Here is a 19,448-nt window from a genome sequence, read left to right as displayed (position 1 = left end):
GTCTTTCGCTTTCTCTGCCACGTTAAACTGCTCGATCGCGCAACAGCGTTTCAATACCACGTGCACCTGTGTTCTTTTTGTCGAGACAATCTTGTACCAGTGTCATGATGCAGTGTAATACTTTGACTAGAGAAAGGGAATTAATCAACTTCTATTATCACGCCGTAATGATATTTCCTTTATAGGTTGTATATATACATAAGACATATATGCATTTCTAATTATTTTATAATAATATATTTATTATAACATTGAGAATGACCCGATCGATGTCAAAACGTTTGTAATTGTTTTTATCTCTATATTTTATCTTTATATTTGAATTAAACATTCTTTATTACATAACTAGCTGTTAGTCCTTCAATTGTTCTATTTTGTTTTATACTTACAGAACCTTATTATTATTTATTACACATATGCATATTGTACATAAATATTGATATTGTAATCGATATATAAACGATAAAGTATAATTATGTAACTAGTCAATGTGTTCAAATTTTACATAATTTTACTAATCAAAACGCCAAGCAAGTTTATGTTTCTAAAATTTATTACGTGTTTGCATTTAAACCAGTGTTCTAATTAAAATCAGAGGATTACGTATAAAGTGGAAATGTTTAATACCCTTCAATACACATGTTTTTAATTACAAATTTATGAAAATATTTAGTTAGGTATATATTTTTAATCATATACATATCTACTTTGATAAAACATATGCGGAAATGTGTTGTGTGATTAAAAATAATATAATTAAAAATTTTCAAAATCACAGACATCTGTAATGTTATTTATTATTAAGTATACTATACTATTATAAATAAAACAAATATATAAATGTCACAGATATAAAAATAAAAATATTCTGTTAAAACATATCGCGCAATTATTACTAGTCGATTGCCAATATTAATATTATTCTAGGATAATTTATGTAAGAAAAACAAATGTAGGTGCATAGCACTTAAAGTTACAGTCATCTAATAACTATGAATTCTTTAAGTAATTTAGAACTAATCTTTCCATACACACACACATACACACACACACACACACACACACACACACACACACACACACACACACACACACACACACACATATATCAAGTTAAAGCACAGCTCACAACGAGAACTTTAATGAAATCTTCTCTTTCCACAACTTATAATTTATTATTAATTTTTGAAAAAACATTTTCGAAATGCACAACAAGTAGAAAAACTTTAGTTAACACAATTCTTATGTCAAGCAAATTTTAATAGATTTGTGTGATTAATTATTTATCAATGTATTTAACTCAGTATTCATACTAGATTCTTACATTTAAGACCATCTTAGCTACAGTTTCAAGATATTATGTCACAAGCCAATCACAGAGCTACGCGCGCGTATTAGTACATTAAGACATTAAGACAATCTTAAAATAAGAACTGATTACTTATACCGACCTCAGTGAAAATTAGAAACTTACTAATTGATAATTATCGTGATATCTGATCAAATTTATTTCAAGTGGATCAAAAAAAATTTTTTATTTAAAAAATAAAAAAATTCCATTGATTTTATGAATTTAGAATAATTTTAACAATAATTCTAGAAGTATAAATTTGGTTCATCAAGGAAACGTTTTTATATTAAAAAAAAAATTAAGTATCTTTTTCTCAGATCTTATAAAAAGTAACAAATTTGAATTAAAATTAACGAACGATGTAGCCAACTTTCTAAATTGTTGCAATATTCAGGTATTATATACATATACGAAATATCCAGTAATGTAATTCGGTAACGGTCTCTAGTTTCAGATTATTTCATTAATATTTATAACCTAAATTCTTTCTTAAATCATTTATCTATTATGTCATTTAGATTGCTTACCATTTGTTTGGAAAAACTTGTTTGAAAACCACTTAAAGGAAATATTTAATGCGCTGCGTACTTAAATGCCGTTTCAAAGATTCGTGAATTATGCAAAAATTAATTGCTTAATTTCTTATTCTGATTTCGCCTTAATTATTGAAAAGAATACGCGTCAACTTGGACTAGATCTATCTAAGCCAAGAATATATAAAAACATTAACTACCTATTAATTTCCTCAATATTTTTTACATTTTTTGTAATACAGATTTTAATCAATAGTTTATTTTTTAATTAGTAAAATGTGTAAATTAGTGTAATTTCAACTTGTAATAGTAAAATGATTAAAAATTAGACCCTTGTTAGTCTAATTTTTAATTTCTTCACATATATAATTTTCTCTCTATGTTCTGCTATTACATTATTGACGAATGAAAAGAAAACATATAAGTAATAGATTGCATGATAGCATTCGTTAGATTAACACATGCGCAAGCTGTATATAGTATGTACAAGTTTATTGGAGCGTGGACATGTGTGACAAAACTGTAGTTATCGCAAATCAGTACACATTTATGTATAACAAATTTTTACACAATTATACTAAAGTTTACTATTATATAGAAAAAATATAACATCCCCCTTGAAAAAATATAAAAACATTTTTCTATCATATATTAATCTTATGAACCTAATCGTGAATCCTTTCATTATCAAAAAATCCATTTTTAATTATTATCAAAAAATCTAATAAATAAAATAAATTGTTTTTATTTTCACAGATTCTCGCAAAGTCTCAAAGGGACTGGAAATCTCAAAGAGAAATGTTCCGACGATTTTTATAATTAAAGCACATAAATCACAACGACTCTTTTATTTCTATAATATCATTAAGCAATATCCGTTACATACGTTTCTCCCTTCGACTGGGCGGACTTGTGCAGTTACAATTAAAGCGCTATGATATCGCTATCAAGACGTACAATAAAATAAGACAGATTTTAACTGTTTATACTGAAGATAGTTTCTACAAGGAACAATCGGAGAAAAAATTCGTGACAGAAGAAGCAAAAAATATTCGTAAATTCGCTATTCGAATGCGTAAGCTTCAGTCAAGGTCAATAGTAATCGAAAGTACGATCAGAGTAAGAGATGAGCGTCGCGACAATAATCGGCACCGCTATAAAAACAGCCACTGTCCTCCTTGGCGTCGGTATCGGCAAGATAACTATAATCCCAGTGTTGATTGCCGCCCTAGCATACTTCAATTATGACCTCATGGACCCGGAAAATCATCCGCGCGTAACGAAGCAATTGAGGAAAGATTACGACTTTGTTGTAATCGGCGGCGGTTCAGCTGGCAGTGTGCTCGTCAATAGGTTAACTGAGAATTCTGATTGGAACGTGCTTTTACTGGAAGCCGGTGGGCATGAAACCGAAATAACAGACGTGCCGATACTTTCTTTATATTTACATAAAAGTAAACTTGATTGGAAGTATCGCACGCAGCCGCAAGACACAGCCTGTCAGGCGATGAATGATGGTCGATGTTGCTGGACTAGAGGCAAGGTATATATGTAAAGAGATATATATCAATCTCGAATTTAGAAAGATCTCGAGATAAGATAACCAAGAGTAGCATGTCAAAAATATGCCGTAACTCGCCGACGCGTGAAAGAGCACGGCAGTGTTTCGTACCATGACGTTGTACTTGTCTTAGCGGTGAGATACCACCGTATTTTCAGATCAGCATTAAATAAGAACATAAATGTTTTATTACTTGTAGTAGAAATTTTATACTCTGGATAAGTACGAGAAAAGAAAAGTTATATTCAATTAAAATACTTCAGATATTTTAAAAGTGTTCGCTTTCAAGTGACCTATATTGATTTGTATTGTCGACGATATAAATTATATACTCTATTACAATACAATAATATTAATTTATTAAAAACTGGCTCTTTGTAATCGAAACAATTATGTTTAATTAAATTAACAGTTATGACAAGAAATGGACATAAAAATATTCCGAATGTTGTCACATATTACAAAGTATCGAGAGTCACTGTGTAGCAATCAAGCTAGAGTGAAAGTAATTCTTCGAGTACAAAACTTGTACCACTCAGTGTACAAAACTTTTGTCTTGCACAAGTCTATAATATCTATAACGCATTATTTCACACTACGAGAGCGCGATTAAATTAATTTCTAAATACAAAAATAAGATTGAAAAAATAAAGTGCATTAAATTCTGGTTGAAAATAAACGAACCAGAAAATACTAATTATATCAATCAGATTTATACTTGAGAAAAAGTTCTCTATTATAATTATGATAAATTCAATCAGAAAATTCTGATTTTTGTCCATTCTCAAGCAAAAAATTCCAATTAACGCAACTAGACTCTTTTACCAGTGTATATTGGAGACAATTAAAAATTCAAGCTAATTAATTTGTTCGCTTGGCCGAATGCGATTTTATTTACAATCGATTAATAATAACATTTCAGGTTCTTGGAGGATGCAGCGTTTTAAATACCATGCTGTATATACGCGGCAACCGACGTGATTTCGATGGATGGGAAAGTTTCGGAAATCCTGGTTGGGGATACGAAGACGTATTACCATACTTCAAAAAGTCACAAGACCAAAGGAATCCATATTTAGCACGCAATACAAAATATCATAGTACAGGTCCGTATGCTTTCTTACGTTTGTCGTAATATATATATACCATATGTATATACATATATCTCAGCAATTATGCGCCAACTATGGATATTTTTCAAAAAAATTTGTTTATGTACGTGCGTGCGTAAGAAATGAAATATGAATATTTATTTTTTTCCAAAATCTTTTTTTCACAGGAGGATACTTGACGGTGCAGGACAGCCCATATCTCACTCCATTGGGCGTAGCGTTTCTTCAAGCTGGAGAAGAGATGGGCTACGATATTTGTGATATTAATGGTGAACAGCAAACTGGCTTCGCCTTTTTCCAAGTATGTGTGAAACTGGCATATCATTTTGTGAAAACTCTACTTAATTATTGAGATTGCTGATTTTATTTTCTTTTAGTTTACAATGCGGCGAGGCACTAGATGCAGTACTGCCAAAGCATTTGTACGACCTATTCAACTTCGAAAAAATTTTCATCTTTCCCTGTGGAGCCATGTAACTCGAGTGCTGATAAATCCTCAGAATAAAAGAGCGTATGGTGTAGAGTTTATCAGAGAGGGTCGTAAGGAAGTAGTGTTCGTCAAGAAAGAGGTGATTCTTTCGGCCGGTGCCATTAATAGTCCACAATTGTTGATGTTATCCGGTGTAGGCTCGCGTCCACATTTAGAGGAATTGGGTATTTCCGTGATTAAAGACTCGCCCGGAGTCGGACAGAATCTGCAGGATCATATAGCAGTTGGTGGGCTCATTTTTCCAATCGATTACAAAGTCAGCTTCGTTATGAATCGAATGGTAAATATAAACACGGCGTTGAGATATGCCATTACCGAGGATGGCCCGTTAACATCCAGCGTTGGTCTCGAGGCAGTCGGTTTTATTTCGACCAAGTATGCCAATCACACCGACGATTGGCCTGACATTGAGTTCATGTTAACATCCTCATCAACGACCTCCGACGGCGGTACCCACGTAAAGAACGCTCACGGTTTAACAGACGAATTCTATAACGAAGTATTTAGACAAATCACCAATCATGACGTTTTCGGAATATTTCCGATGATGCTTAGACCTAAATCGCGCGGTTATATTAGACTGAGATCCAAGAATCCTTTACATTATCCGCTGCTTTATCATAATTATCTCACTCATCCAGATGACGTGGCAGTGCTTCGCGAAGGTGTCAAGGCGGCTATCGCCTTTGGCGAGACCAATAGTATGAAAAGATTCGGTTCCAGATTTCATAATAAACCAATACCTAATTGCAAGCATATTCCACTTTATACCGACGAGTACTGGAACTGCGTGGTCAGGCAATATACCATGACCATTTATCATATGAGCGGAACCGCAAAAATGGGACCATCCAATGATCCAATGGCGGTCGTGAATCCAGAACTGAGAGTCTATGGGGTTGAAGGACTACGGGTAATTGATGCATCTATCATGCCCACTATTACTAGCGGAAATATTAATGCACCAGTCATAATGATAGCAGAAAAAGGTGCTGATATGATAAAGGCAAGGTGGATACAATCATCTCGTTCCAAAAGGGACAATGTTACTGTTGCTGCTTCTTGATACGCTGTTCCTAATCGATTACATAATTACATAATGTAATTATAGAGATGCAAGTAAAAAAATAAGATCAAATAACAGCTTTAAAATAGTAATACTAGATATTTTGATAAAAAAGATTAGTCCCAAATTTAAGATATGAATAACTTGTAAAAAGAGAACAAAATAATTGTTGCAGTAATCGTTCGATATCTGTAATATTGAACTTGTTCGTGAATAAAATTTATCTTATAGAACTCGAACATTAGAAATACAGATCATAATGTAACATAATAATAGTAAAAATCGACTTATATTCTCGTTGCGTTCGATCTTGACGATTATTTTCGAAAATGCTATTTCGGAAAAAAATGTCGTCTGTAAATCAAATAAACTGCAATATAGACCTAAAAAATCATTAATTATAGACCTAAAAATCATCAAATCGTTTATTTGATGTAAGACACTTATGTCTTTTCATTATGTTAATAACAGACTGATTGGTGCATACTTGTCAAATCAGTATTTTATTGATTAGAACACTATTCTAGTTATTTCGGAATAATTATTTAAATTTTAGATATTCGCGCGTCAAGAGGATAAGTAATTACATAAATATTATGTATGAGATTTGCCATAATTGTGCCAAAAATTGTATCAACGAGATTTCATTATGCATAATAGGAATGTTAAATACAATAAAAATCTGTTAACGCGCGCGCGCGATGAATACGTTTCGCTTTTAAAATAAAAATTTTATCATAAATAAAATAATTTTACTCTGATAAAAATCTCTCTTTAAATTAAAATTTCTTTAAAACTCATTCCGTAATTATTGTTCCGATTTTTAAACTTAAATCATTATTTAATTATTTTAGTATTAATTTCAGATTTATTATTTATTTCTCTGTAACAAAATAGAGATAATTGCGATGTGTGTGTAAAACTAAAATTGTTTATTTGTATAAAATAGTCTTTAATAAGCAAATAAATAGTATGAAAAATGTGTATTTTTTTTTTAAAGTGTCAATCTATAATGTAATATGGATTACATGCGAATAAGATAATTGTGTGATTTAGCATTTCTAAGATAGAAAACTGATATACAATTTTTTTTCGGCCAATTAAATCACATAAATTGCATTGGCCGTAACTAATCTGCAATTGCGTCAGGATTGCTACGCTTTCAGACACATTGTAACAACATGACCATGGTGCAAACTATTGTTGTTGTGTAATTTTAGTTTTGTGACAATTAGTTTTTTATTGATTTATTCAAGATACTGCACATCCTATACATAATGATAAAAATATATGCTGCTATAATGATGTAATAATATTGTATAAGCCTGAGACAAAGTGTACACATGTTCACATTGATTCTTTATTTAACACTTTTATAACATTATAACGTATCGTTAAAAATTAAATGGTTAATAAAAAATTTAACATCGTTTATTTATAGTAACTGATGCTTTATAACTGATAATTTATAACTGATACACGGACACATTGGAATAATCAATTAAATGTTAAACAGTTTGTAATAGAACGCAAATTAAATGACGCGACATTAAGTGTACATGTAAATTCGTTAATTTTTCATATATTCTCGCTATATTTTTTACATTAAAAAAAAAGTCGTAAAAAAATAAAGAATAAAAAAGCTAGAATAGGAACGACTTTTATCATTTAGACTATTCTACTCAACGTCAATTATTTGATAAAAATAAAAGCTTTGCTATATTTGAGGAAATTTAGATCAAGCCTGTCTAATTTGACCTCCTGGAGCTAAAATGAAAAACTATTGACGCAAAAAAGTTAATACATGTAATTTCACACACTGTGAAGTGTCGATAAGCGTCTGAGTGATGCTTATCACATTTTACAGTGCATGAAATCTTATTCAAATTAATTGGTTTACATCGATGATTTTGCGTTTTAGCTCAGAGCTCAAATTAGACAGGCCTGATTTTTAAACAATTATTCTAAATATATCTTTTTTTTTCCAGTTTTATGAGCAATCGAAATCCGAATGATGCAATCTCGTATATATCGTCCTTGAATACATCATGTCGTCTGAGAAATGAAAGTAAATTTCACCTGTAATTCCTTACATAATCGATTTAATATCACTTCGAGATCGTTACTCATCATAAATAATATGTCGATATCGTGAATTCTTAGATGCTTATCACAAAAATTCTTTTTCAGGAAGAATATTATATAGATTTATTATTAGACTAACCGAATAAAACGATATTAATTTTCAGTTTTTTTATTCTTAAAAAGAATTCTTTTAAAAGCCAGCATCTTAATGTGTGAAATTATTATATTATAAATTTAAAAACATTCTGCCATTTTTGTCAACAAAAATAATTAATGTTAAGCTTTAGATACAATGCTAGGCATTATTATATATTCATATATAATATTTCATATTGTCAAATGTCAGACTTGTCAACTTGTCACACACTTGTGGTTTTGTGAAACGAAATGTTTCTAAAATTAATTCGTATTATACATATGTGCTAATTAAGTGAAAATATTATTTATTTATCTTATAACAGCATCGTGCCGATCGCCTGATTGAATTTTTAAAAAAGTTAGTCAAAATATCTTAATTAATATTTTAAATATAAAATGTATAATATAATATTATAATAAGACTCTGTAAGTATAAAATAAACCATTAGCTAATATTTTTACCAACGAGGAATCAATATTGCAAATTTATTCGAAAATATCTCATTAAAATTAAAATCGTGAATAGCGGGATAAGATGAAAAACGAATGCGCCTCTCTTTCGTTCTTTTGTCTCTCTCTGCTACCCTTTCTCTCTTTTCAAGTAATCGAAATGCATATGGCATGTTTCGATAAAGAGAAATTAGATCTGAGTTCACACTATGCATGCAGAATGAAAATTTTCACTTCTCATTGATGCTGCTTTTATTTTTGCAAACCTATTTTGCGTGCATATTTGTAAATTTTGTCATAAACAAAAAAGGAACAATGATATAAAAGCTATATGCTTCGCGGATTATCTTCGTATCCATTCTTGGAATACCATCATTCCGTGAAAGTTGCAGTTCATCAGGGCAAGGAGCAGTTTGGTAAAAAAAAAAACCGATGATTATATCGGTTGGTTCGATGAAACCGTTAAGTTATCAGGCTCTGAAGAAGAAAAAGTGGAACATTACCGCTGAAAGCCCATATTAGAACACGTGAATCAAATCGTTGCCAATAGCGAGTTTTTTTCATTATTTAATTTGATCGATAAATGAATCATACGCAAATGTATTTTATTGCAAAATTCAGGACATATATATTGCACAATTACTGTTCATTAATTCAAATTAATCATACAATATATAATATTACTGGTGACGATATCGTAAGGCATCGACTTTTTGCAACTAAGTTTTTCTAGAGATTTTTTTAGAATTTGTATCGCAAAATAAGGTCATTGTGTCGAAAAGTGAAACGCGGTCGACAAGATCACAACTTCTTTCCCGCTGCGATTCTTGTAGCGAGATTTAGCAAAAGAATCGAAGCGTAGCGCATAATCTCGAGGTAACGTAACGAAACGTAGATATAACGAATTGGAGAGATATTGCCTGCTGAACTGCACGTAGACATCGCACGTAGACATAGAGAAAGTGTACGCGAATAAACTCATCTCCCCACCGTGTCATACATCGGCCACGAAAGTAAAGAGAAAGATGTCGACACCATTACTGCGCGTGAAAGAGAGGAAAGTCTCGTGTACGATTTACGCATTTGAAAAGAAAACGATGTACTCCATCAAACCTTCCTCATTCGATAACGTTTGTTGCAAAATCGCATACCGATAACGTTGGAATAACTGACTATTATTCGCGTTTTTTACTTTGCGCCTCTCTTAACAAAAATAAATCGTTATTTAACATACTAATTTTATTTACGTTGTAACAATGGAGCATAATATGACATTGTTTCATCTCGCATTTTATCAATGGAACAGTGTGGGATAATTTGGACCGTGCTTCTCATAGGACTTTGTTTCTCGTTTCGTTTTCTGTTGCTGAGACGTAAAGAGTTTGTTTTGTTATACAAAAGGATGTAGCTAAATAGATCTATTACCGCATTTATTACACAGAAAGAGGTAAAACTGAAAAATTTAGCTACAAACTAATCTAAAAATAATTTTGTTGAATCATCAAAATATTTATGTAAGAGCTTAAACTGATTGCTAAAATGTCAAAACTTTTTCGACGTTGTTCATCATGTTTTAAATTTCTATGTTATTTTGTGGTACAGTAACATTATTTTCAGTTCTACATCTATACCTAGATTTTTAGATACTTCAGCAAAATCGCTCTTTCCATTTACCTACAATACATATGCTTGGATTATAAAAATATATTCTCAACAGTTATTCATATTGAAGTAAAAACAGATACGAACAAAATAAGTATGATATATTTAGAAATCTCATCTATGTGAAATATAAAACAAATATATAAAATCTTAAAAAGTAAAAATAATGTAAACCACATCTACAAAAATTAGAACGCACGACAGCCTCTACACCTTACGGGATCATGTTTTCGTATGCACCGTTAGCATTGAAAGGATACACTATAGGGACCCAACTGGTTTTCACTCTGAGCATTCACCGATGTACCGCAGTGTAGTTCTTACCGGCGCTAGTTTCATTCCGCTGCCATTTTACATATTTATCCTCGGACGTTCTTACGCTTATGTCAAAGTTTAAACACACTGTAACGCAGAATATAATCGAGATGTAATTCATTCGACTCAAGTAATAATCTCAAAATATCGGGAGGCCACAATCGACGTAAAAAAAGAAATGTAATGCGTAAAGAAAGATCATTAAGAATCCAATCAAGATCGTTAAAACGACGTGTGGAAAAGCAACTCAGACATGCACGTGAGTGATGGATCAACGGGTACAGCACGGCACATTGCCGATGTGAGCAAGATAGATGTTATCATGATCTTTGTGACGTGTAACATCCACATTTTGCACACAGTATGTCAGCGACGTCGAAACGTTAGACGAAATTGTAAATCAATTCTTGCTGAATGAAGCATTATGTCATTGATCATGTTGTTAAAATGGGAATATGTAGCATGAAATATATATTGAAATTTAGGAGATATGTGGAGTCTGTGTGATAAGGTATGTTCATACTCAAAATATAAACACTTTTAATCCATAAAGCGTGTATAAACATTTATCTTATTTTCCTTGTATTTAAAAATTAATCATTTGCTCGTCATTGATAATAAAAACTGTAATAAAAATCAAGCAAAAAATAATAGATGATATATACTAAATAAATAGAATTTAATGTGTCCATATGTTAATTCTTATAACTATATGCGACTGAAGAAAACTTTTGTAAATCAAAACTAGTTTTGCTAATTTTAATTTAATACATATATTGACACACTAAATTTTATTTATTTATGTAACTATATTATTTTTTACTCGTCTTTGGACCGATTTTTATAACACTTTTTCTCTCTTATTCTTTCTCATATAATGTCATGTCATACAATGATTCAGATGATCGTCCTGATGGCAGTCGATGTTTACGCTTTACAAATCGTAGTTATAATAATTACTAAAAAACGATATATTGTACGTATAATAGAAATCTCACAAATGTTATATAAAAAATTAATCTTGTTATACGTGTATAAAAAATAATATTTCTGTACATTTTTATACTACCACCTTATTTTCTACAAGATATACAAGATATACATTATTACTTTCTATATGTTTTAGATGATTCACTCACATATGTTCAATAAATATTTTTTTGTTATTAATTAACTATTTATCTTTACAGACGGTTTTCCATTGATGCTTGAAAGAATAATTTTTTCGAATGACAGCATTCAAATATTGATACTTGGCGATGAATATAAACGGAAATGGCAGCTGTATTAACAAGCTTAATCGGCACTACTTCTGTTCTTGGAATCAGTTTGATTCCACTTTTGGCTATCGGTCTCACCATATATAGATACAATAACCTCGATCCAGAATCGCATCCGCAAAATGCACGAGAGGTATGAAAGGAAAATTTAAAAAAGACAAAAGAAGACTAGAGGAATTTACTTGTATAAATGTGGAGATCAGACAATCTCTTCCATACAGTCGATAAAGCAGTGCTTGAGATCCACTATTAACTGTACCGATTAAATATAATAGATCTAGTATTGTTAAATCAGTGGCATAAGTAAAATGAAGAAGTTAGTCGTTTCACATTAGCTTACGAGTTAACAGTTTCGAAGCGCGAAATATCCTTCTGATATTGAATACTTTGATTATATCACAGAATAATATAGATTAATCTTCCCCTTTGAGAATATGTGTAATAATAAAATAAATGTTATTTAAAACTTTTACAATTTTATAGAGAAATATTATATACAACATAACTCTTAATTATTTTAGAAAATATTTAAAATGTGTCAACTATTACTTATATCGATGTACCTTCTTAATTATTAGGTTAACAATATTTGAAAATGTATCAATGTCGGTTATTGATCGCGTATAATTTAATAATAAAGATTATGATAGGACCGTTACTTTAAAAATAACACGTTACCGTTACTGTCATTTAGTAATTCTGAAAGTATTATAATGCATTACTATTACATGGTATAAACAATGATTAATTGAATCAATTCAAGGTAAATAAACTCAATATTATAGTTAAATGGCGAACTAACTGTGGGGTTGTATCAAGAAACATTTTAACATTCATTCCTTCTGTTAAACATCGAATCTACACGGAGAGAAGGATTTCTTAAAATTTACCCTGAAAATACAGTAATTATGGTACAATACAATAAATTTAAAGATTTTTACCATGCACTTCAGTAAAATTAATCATACTTATTTTATATTTTATTGTAGTTTTATTAATGAATGTGAGAGATTTACATAAAAATTCTTCGAAATATAATGTTGTCCCACAATTATCATATTTTCAGGGTAAATTTTAAGATGTAATTCTTTCCGTGTAGTTCTATAAAATATTTATAAAATTAATTGAACTATTATTAGTAGTAATCGAACGTAATTAGATCGTCAATTAAAATAATTTTGTGAACACAATGAAATAAATCTGCAGTACAATAGATTGATTTTAATATTTGACTGAACTATTCTATAAAATAACGGCAACTTAATAAATTGTTGGTAAACTTATTTTGTCTTCGAGTAAAGTAAATTTAATATAATTTATCTAACAGAACAATTTACTAAATTTATTTGATCTCGTTACTTTGTAAAATAATTTAATCAATTATTAAAATTTTGTATCATATAAATCGATTAATTAATAATTGTTCTGAGAGAAATGATAATCGCTATGATGTGATGAGAAATGCAAGCAAATGGTTTGACCATCTCCTGTTTAAATATGGATGGATGTCGAATTTCTCTTGTGTATACACGTGTGCCATCTGTTGATAGATCCTCAAAACACTTCCTCGCTCTTAATCAAAGTGAAGTACATACCATCAATAATTTATAGAATTCCTATTATTTTTACGTTACATTTACGTTCATTTACTACCAATGATGGTTTAGTCAATATAACTTTGTAAATACGCTTACTATTCTATCATTGAATTATCTACATAATTAGTTTGGCATACTTTTACGTTTGATTTTCCATGTAGAAAAACAGAATTATTACATAAATTAATATGCACAATTCAAATTACCCTTCTGGTAGTTGAATATCTAATATTAATACACTTAAATGTGATTTAGATCGGTCAATTTTTTACTTTGACTAAATTCTTAGGTACACTATACTACGTCAAAATTATTCATGTGATTTGGTTGTATTTCTTTTTGATTTGATTCATCTATTAATTTAAATTGCGCAACTCTGAGACTTAGTTCTTTACATCTTGAATTTTTATATCACAAAATAACAATTCATTACTTTTTGTAATGTTAAAATTAGATGTTAAATTTTAAAATTACATTATTTAATAATCAATATTAATTATAATAATCAATATGTAGCAAGCTTTTCATTATATACACATATATATACTATATATTATTATTTAAACTTATCTAATAAATATCTTTTATAATTTTGTATATTAACATTTTTTTTTTAATATATTGCTTTTCTTTAGATATTATAATTTAGAAATTTATTAATTTTTTTAATTAAATTTAATTTTTAGCCATAATTTCAATTAATTCAACTAGACATTTTTCTTAATGTAACAATGACGGCATTACAAGTAACGCAGTACTTATTTCAATCCTGTTAATAATCAAGTTTATGTAAAAAAGAAAACTTATTTAAGTTCGAACATAATAAGTTTTTCTTAAATTGATGTTATGTTTCATTTTCAAATTCCTCCGTCTATATATATACTTAATGCTATATATACTTAAATTACATAAACATACAAATCACAATGCGATTTCAGCTGCTACGAATGTACGACTTCATAGTGATTGGAGGTGGCAGCGCGGGTGCTGTGGTGGCCTCGAGATTATCGGAAGTATCTAATTGGACGGTACTACTTTTGGAAGCTGGCGGTTATGAGAACGAAATTTCGGATGTTCCCCTACTTGCCGGATATAATCAGTTGACAGAATTCGATTGGAAATATCAGACTTCACCACCTAGTACATCCACCTATTGTCTCGCTATGATAGGTGACAAATGTAAATGGCCCCGCGGCAGAGTTCTCGGAGGAAGCAGTGTTCTCAACGCCATGATTTATGTTCGTGGTAATAGGCATGTATATTTATTTCACTTTTATTGCTAAGACTGTCATGTTAGCAAGTTAAAGATGATCAAACGATAAATGACAGTTTGCTTGTAGGCATGATTACGACAACTGGGCTCGATTAGGTAACACGGGATGGAGCTACGAGGAAGTGCTCCCTTATTTCCTCAAGTCCGAGGACAATCGTAATCCATATTTAGCAAGAACACCTTATCACAAAACAGGAGGTTACCTGACGGTGCAAGAGCCGTCTTGGAGAACTCCTTTGGCGATCGCTTTTTTGCAAGCTGGTCAAGAGATGGGCTACGAAAATCGTGATATAAATGGGTTCAATCAAACTGGCTTTATGTTGACGCAAGCGACGATTCGACGTGGCAGTCGATGCTCGACAGCAAAGGCCTTCCTACGACCGATAAAGAATAGACCAAACCTGCACATAGCAATGCACGCTCAAGTCCTGAAGGTGCTCTTCAACGCCGAGAAAAGGGCAACGGGTGTAGAATTTCTTCGCGACGGCAAACAACGAATCGTGAGATGCAGAAGAGAGGTTATCTTATCCGCCGGCGCGATTAATTCACCTCAATTACTCATGTTGTCCGGAATCGGTCCCAGCGAGCACTTGACTGAGTTTGGTATACCTGTGATATCCGACTTACGAGTCGGGGATAATCTTCAGGATCACGTGGGCATTGGCGGACTAACTTTCTTGGTGAATGGGTCGATCACGTTAATGAAAGAACGATTTCAAACATTCTCGGTGATGTTTGAGTACATCATGAAGGAACAAGGACCTCTGACTACTCCGGGAGTCGAGGCATTAGCCTTTCTTAATACTAAATACGCTGACAAGTCAGGCAATTATCCGGATGTGCAGTTTCACTTTGCGCCAAGTTCTATCAATTCCGATGGCGAACAAATAAAAAAGATTCTCGGTCTGAGAGATCGTGTGTACAACATCATGTACAAACCCTTGCACGGTGTCGAAACCTGGTCGATTCTGCCGCTTCTGCTGCGGCCCAAGAGCACAGGATGGATCAGGTTGAAAAGCAAAAACCCCTTGGTTCAACCGGACATTAATCCCAATTACTTTACGCATAAGGAGGATATGGATATCCTCGTGGAAGGGATCAGGCTGGCACTACAGGTGTCCAACACCAGCGCGTTTCAGCGATTCGGTTCGAGACCCCACACGATTCGTATGCCGGGCTGTCATAAATATCCGTTCAATACGTATGAATATTGGGAGTGCGCCATACGACACTTTACCTTCACAATTTATCATCCAACGAGTACTTGTAAAATGGGACCGCGGAGCGATTCGACGGCTGTCGTGGATCCGCGATTAAGAGTTTATGGAGTGAAGGGACTTAGGATCGCCGATGCTTCCATAATGCCAACCATTGTCAGTGGCAATCCAAATGGGCCGACTATCATGATTGGTGAAAAAGTCAGTGACATTATCAAGGAGGATTGGCGAGTAAAAGGAAAGCGAAATATCAGACAGAGATGATAAACGAAATTGGGATTTTGAAATTATATATTGTACTTATCGTCGTATCCAGTTATAACAAAAAATTACCAATTATATCGTATAAAAATTAATTAGTTAATTAATTAATTAATGAGCGACTCATGATAGAGTGAGAGTGAGAGAGAGAGAGAGTTTTGTGCATGTTTAAAAAAATGTAATACATATGTATGTACATATACTAATATGTCAGAAACATTGAGTGTTTCAAAGTCAATAAGCTAGAAATTTTAATGGCGATGCCACTCTATGTAAAATATATATATAATGTCAAAATATTAATTTATTCCATTAAACATCAATTATATTTGTATACCATAATATGTAATATACTCCTTCCTCGTACATAATAATAAATAATTTGTCAACATTTGTAGATCTCGATAAGAATTTCTTATACATATAAATTATATTAAATTCTATCTACTCAATATTCGATAACAAGCACTTATTAAAAGCGCATTTCCTCGAATGCAAACACGAAAAGGACTATTCGACATTTCCGATATACAAGAACATAACGACTTTCGAATCGCAAGTGGGCGGATGTAATTTTATATAACATCTCGTGCCAAAAGTCGCGCGTAGCGAAGCGCATATTTGCGCGCATTTTTACTCTCTATTTCCGCTTCCTCGTCTTATCTGTTAACACATCTAATAGAACGAATGTATAGCAATTCAATGAAGTAATGCATGCTATTACTACTTATTAATTGATATTATTGATATTATTTCCGCTTTTTCGATTATCTCTATTCTCTAGATGTCTCTATTATATTGTATCGCTATCTTGATACATTATACGAATCTTTCCTTCTTTCAGTATTCGAATGTATACGAAATATTCAGTGTGTGTGAAAAGAGGTAGATTACCAAGAGAGTGAAAGTGAGATCGACTGTCGTCGTATTTACATCAGACTTTAGTCTGTTAACTTTATGCGTGAAAATAGCTTGCGTAAAGTAACTAACGAAAGAAAGTATAGACGAAGCAAAGAAGGTGTTTCTGAGAAATTACTATGGCGTTTGGAATGTATGATCTTCAATTATAATAATACTTGCAGTTTTGTATTGCTATAAAGATTCGATGTTTTGGAAATATGAGACTATATACCGAATTAAACACGCGGTATTTTGAGTTAGTCTATACTTATCTATATAGCACGCGATTTTATCAAGTTTGTTAAAGTCGCATATCATTTCTATCGTTAATTTTGTCGTATTCTGTCTGTTAATATCTCAATTGACACAATTGCTTGCTTTTCTCATAGTGACATTTAATGCGACATGTGCGATTTTTCTTTTCGTTTTTCAAAAGATGTAAACCCATTTTATTTCATTGACAAGAAAAATACAACTAGAAGAAACTGATTTATTGTTAAGATAACAAAATTATAACGTACTCTAAGGAAACGCGAATTATTTTGTTATCTTACATTATTTAAAATAAAACGAATTACTCATTAATGCCGCGGTTCTGCAAAAATACAAATAAATTTAATAGAATTGTAATTCACATATTACGCGTGTAATTGCAATAATGTGATACTCGAATTGATGCAAACAATATGTATTATGTGATATAATCAATACTATATTTTAAATTAATTCGTTGAAAATAAAAATTTTACATTGCAATGTTTTCTATATACAATAGCTTTACGTATGAATGACAAAACACATATCGAAAGAACATAGATCACGCTTCACGTGCTTAATCCCGTATTACCACTTTATCCCGTATTATCACTGTTTATTGAATGCGGAAGCAGACCCGGTCATCTTCCAATCTTTGTGAGACTGATCATTTTTTTCGTGAGCAAAGTAAATAGCGACGTACGTGCGAATGCCATACGGTTACCACACTGTTTCTGGCTACGGTAGGTAGGTAGGTAGGTAGGTAGGTAGGTAGATGGGTAGGTAGGTAGGTAGGTGCGTGTATGTAACAACAGGAAGAGAATACTTTCACTGACAGAGTCCGGTTGGGAGCTTTGGGAAGGACAAGAAAAAGACTAGACATAAATAAGAACGACAAGGATAGTGCGAGTGAAATGGATGGAGGTATATCGGTGCAGTACCGTGCCGCTCTTCCGACTATTATTACCGACTTCACAGCAGACACTCGACTGTCGTCGCGTCACCCGGTGAGCTTTCAGTAATCAGAGGGTTCTTCCGGTAAAATTTTGGCGGTAATGAAAACTTCTATTGCGGTTTTTATGATAAAATCGATGCGATCGGATCGTTAATAATTCTCTAAGTTTTCTTGCGTGTGTGTGGAAAAAAACTTGGAATAATTATGACAATTATGGAATAATTGTTCCAAGTAATAATTTATACCTACCGGATAGTGACAAAGTGTTGGTGCAATCTTGATCGAATCATAGGGGAATACCATTACTACTACATTAATACATCAAGGAAATGATAAAAGTATAAAGTACAGTTCTGTGACTGAAGATAGTGTGCTATGTATACGTGCGTAATGACATTGTCTACAAATCATTATTATGCAAAGATTGTGACAAAAATTTTGTTTGAACGATAAATTCAATCAAATTGATTATACAGAATTATACAAATATGTGCCACAATATATTATACAACATCACATACAAGTATTGAAAATACACGATATTATTTCTTTATGACGTACAATGCGTCCTTGATGAAAATTCCGGTAAACTGCATTCTACAATATCAGTGTAAACGTGACAAAAACATCACTTCAGACAAAAAGAAAATTCACAATGTTGCGTGTCTATTCGAGATAAATGTTTTTATCACGTTACAAAAAATGTAAAAATAGTAAATCTGTGTTTGGTTACGCATTGACAATTATTTAGTTAGTCGATAAAACTCGTGTCCTTTAAACAATTTCCACACGATGTATAATAATCTAAATATTATAATATCGTGTCAATACTTTTGTTAATTACCTTAAATTATTTGAAACTGATTTTTTGAAATAATAATACACACAACTCTCTATTATAAATATAATAACATCGAAATATAAAGTTTTTTGCATTAGAAGCTCA

At 31.7% G+C, this 19,448-nt stretch overlaps 3 protein-coding genes across 3 annotated transcripts in view; 2 read left to right on the top strand and 1 right to left on the bottom strand.

The window, feature by feature from the left end:
- The window catches only part of Flo2 (flotillin-2), a 98,487-nt gene that overhangs the window by 46,303 nt on the left and 32,736 nt on the right, over positions 1 to 19,448 (bottom strand). The window lies entirely within an intron of this gene.
- Positions 3,011 to 6,149, top strand: LOC108781978 (glucose dehydrogenase [FAD, quinone]). Its single transcript, XM_018550122.1, has 4 exons — positions 3,011 to 3,427; positions 4,368 to 4,551; positions 4,725 to 4,858; positions 4,935 to 6,149. The coding sequence occupies exons 1-4, from the start codon at positions 3,011 to 3,013 to the stop codon at positions 6,111 to 6,113; spliced, it is 1,914 nt and encodes a 637-aa protein (XP_018405624.1). The 3' UTR covers positions 6,114 to 6,149.
- Positions 12,039 to 16,433, top strand: LOC108781983 (glucose dehydrogenase [FAD, quinone]). The gene is made up of 3 exons (XM_018550126.1): positions 12,039 to 12,176; positions 14,580 to 14,893; positions 14,982 to 16,433. The coding sequence occupies exons 1-3, from the start codon at positions 12,039 to 12,041 to the stop codon at positions 16,393 to 16,395; spliced, it is 1,866 nt and encodes a 621-aa protein (XP_018405628.1). The 3' UTR covers positions 16,396 to 16,433.

Source organism: Cyphomyrmex costatus, unplaced genomic scaffold (genome assembly GCF_001594065.2).
Source record: "Cyphomyrmex costatus isolate MS0001 unplaced genomic scaffold, Ccosl1.0 scaffold932, whole genome shotgun sequence".
Lineage (NCBI taxonomy): Eukaryota > Metazoa > Arthropoda > Insecta > Hymenoptera > Formicidae > Cyphomyrmex > Cyphomyrmex costatus.
This window is presented reverse-complemented; position numbering and strand designations above follow the sequence as displayed.

Excerpts from the sequence above, each read along its gene's own strand:
- LOC108781983 (XM_018550126.1), top strand. The coding sequence starts at position 12,039 with ATGGCAGCTGTATTAACAAGCTTAATCGGCACTACTTCTGTTCTTGGA. Across the intron at positions 12,177-14,579 it reads ATCCGCAAAATGCACGAGAG|CTGCTACGAATGTACGACTT; the intron begins GTATGAAAGGAA and ends ATGCGATTTCAG. Across the intron at positions 14,894-14,981 it reads ATTTATGTTCGTGGTAATAG|GCATGATTACGACAACTGGG; the intron begins GCATGTATATTT and ends GTTTGCTTGTAG.
- LOC108781978 (XM_018550122.1), top strand. The coding sequence starts at position 3,011 with ATGAGCGTCGCGACAATAATCGGCACCGCTATAAAAACAGCCACTGTC. Across the intron at positions 4,552-4,724 it reads TACAAAATATCATAGTACAG|GAGGATACTTGACGGTGCAG; the intron begins GTCCGTATGCTT and ends TTTTTTTCACAG. Across the intron at positions 4,859-4,934 it reads CTGGCTTCGCCTTTTTCCAA|TTTACAATGCGGCGAGGCAC; the intron begins GTATGTGTGAAA and ends ATTTTCTTTTAG.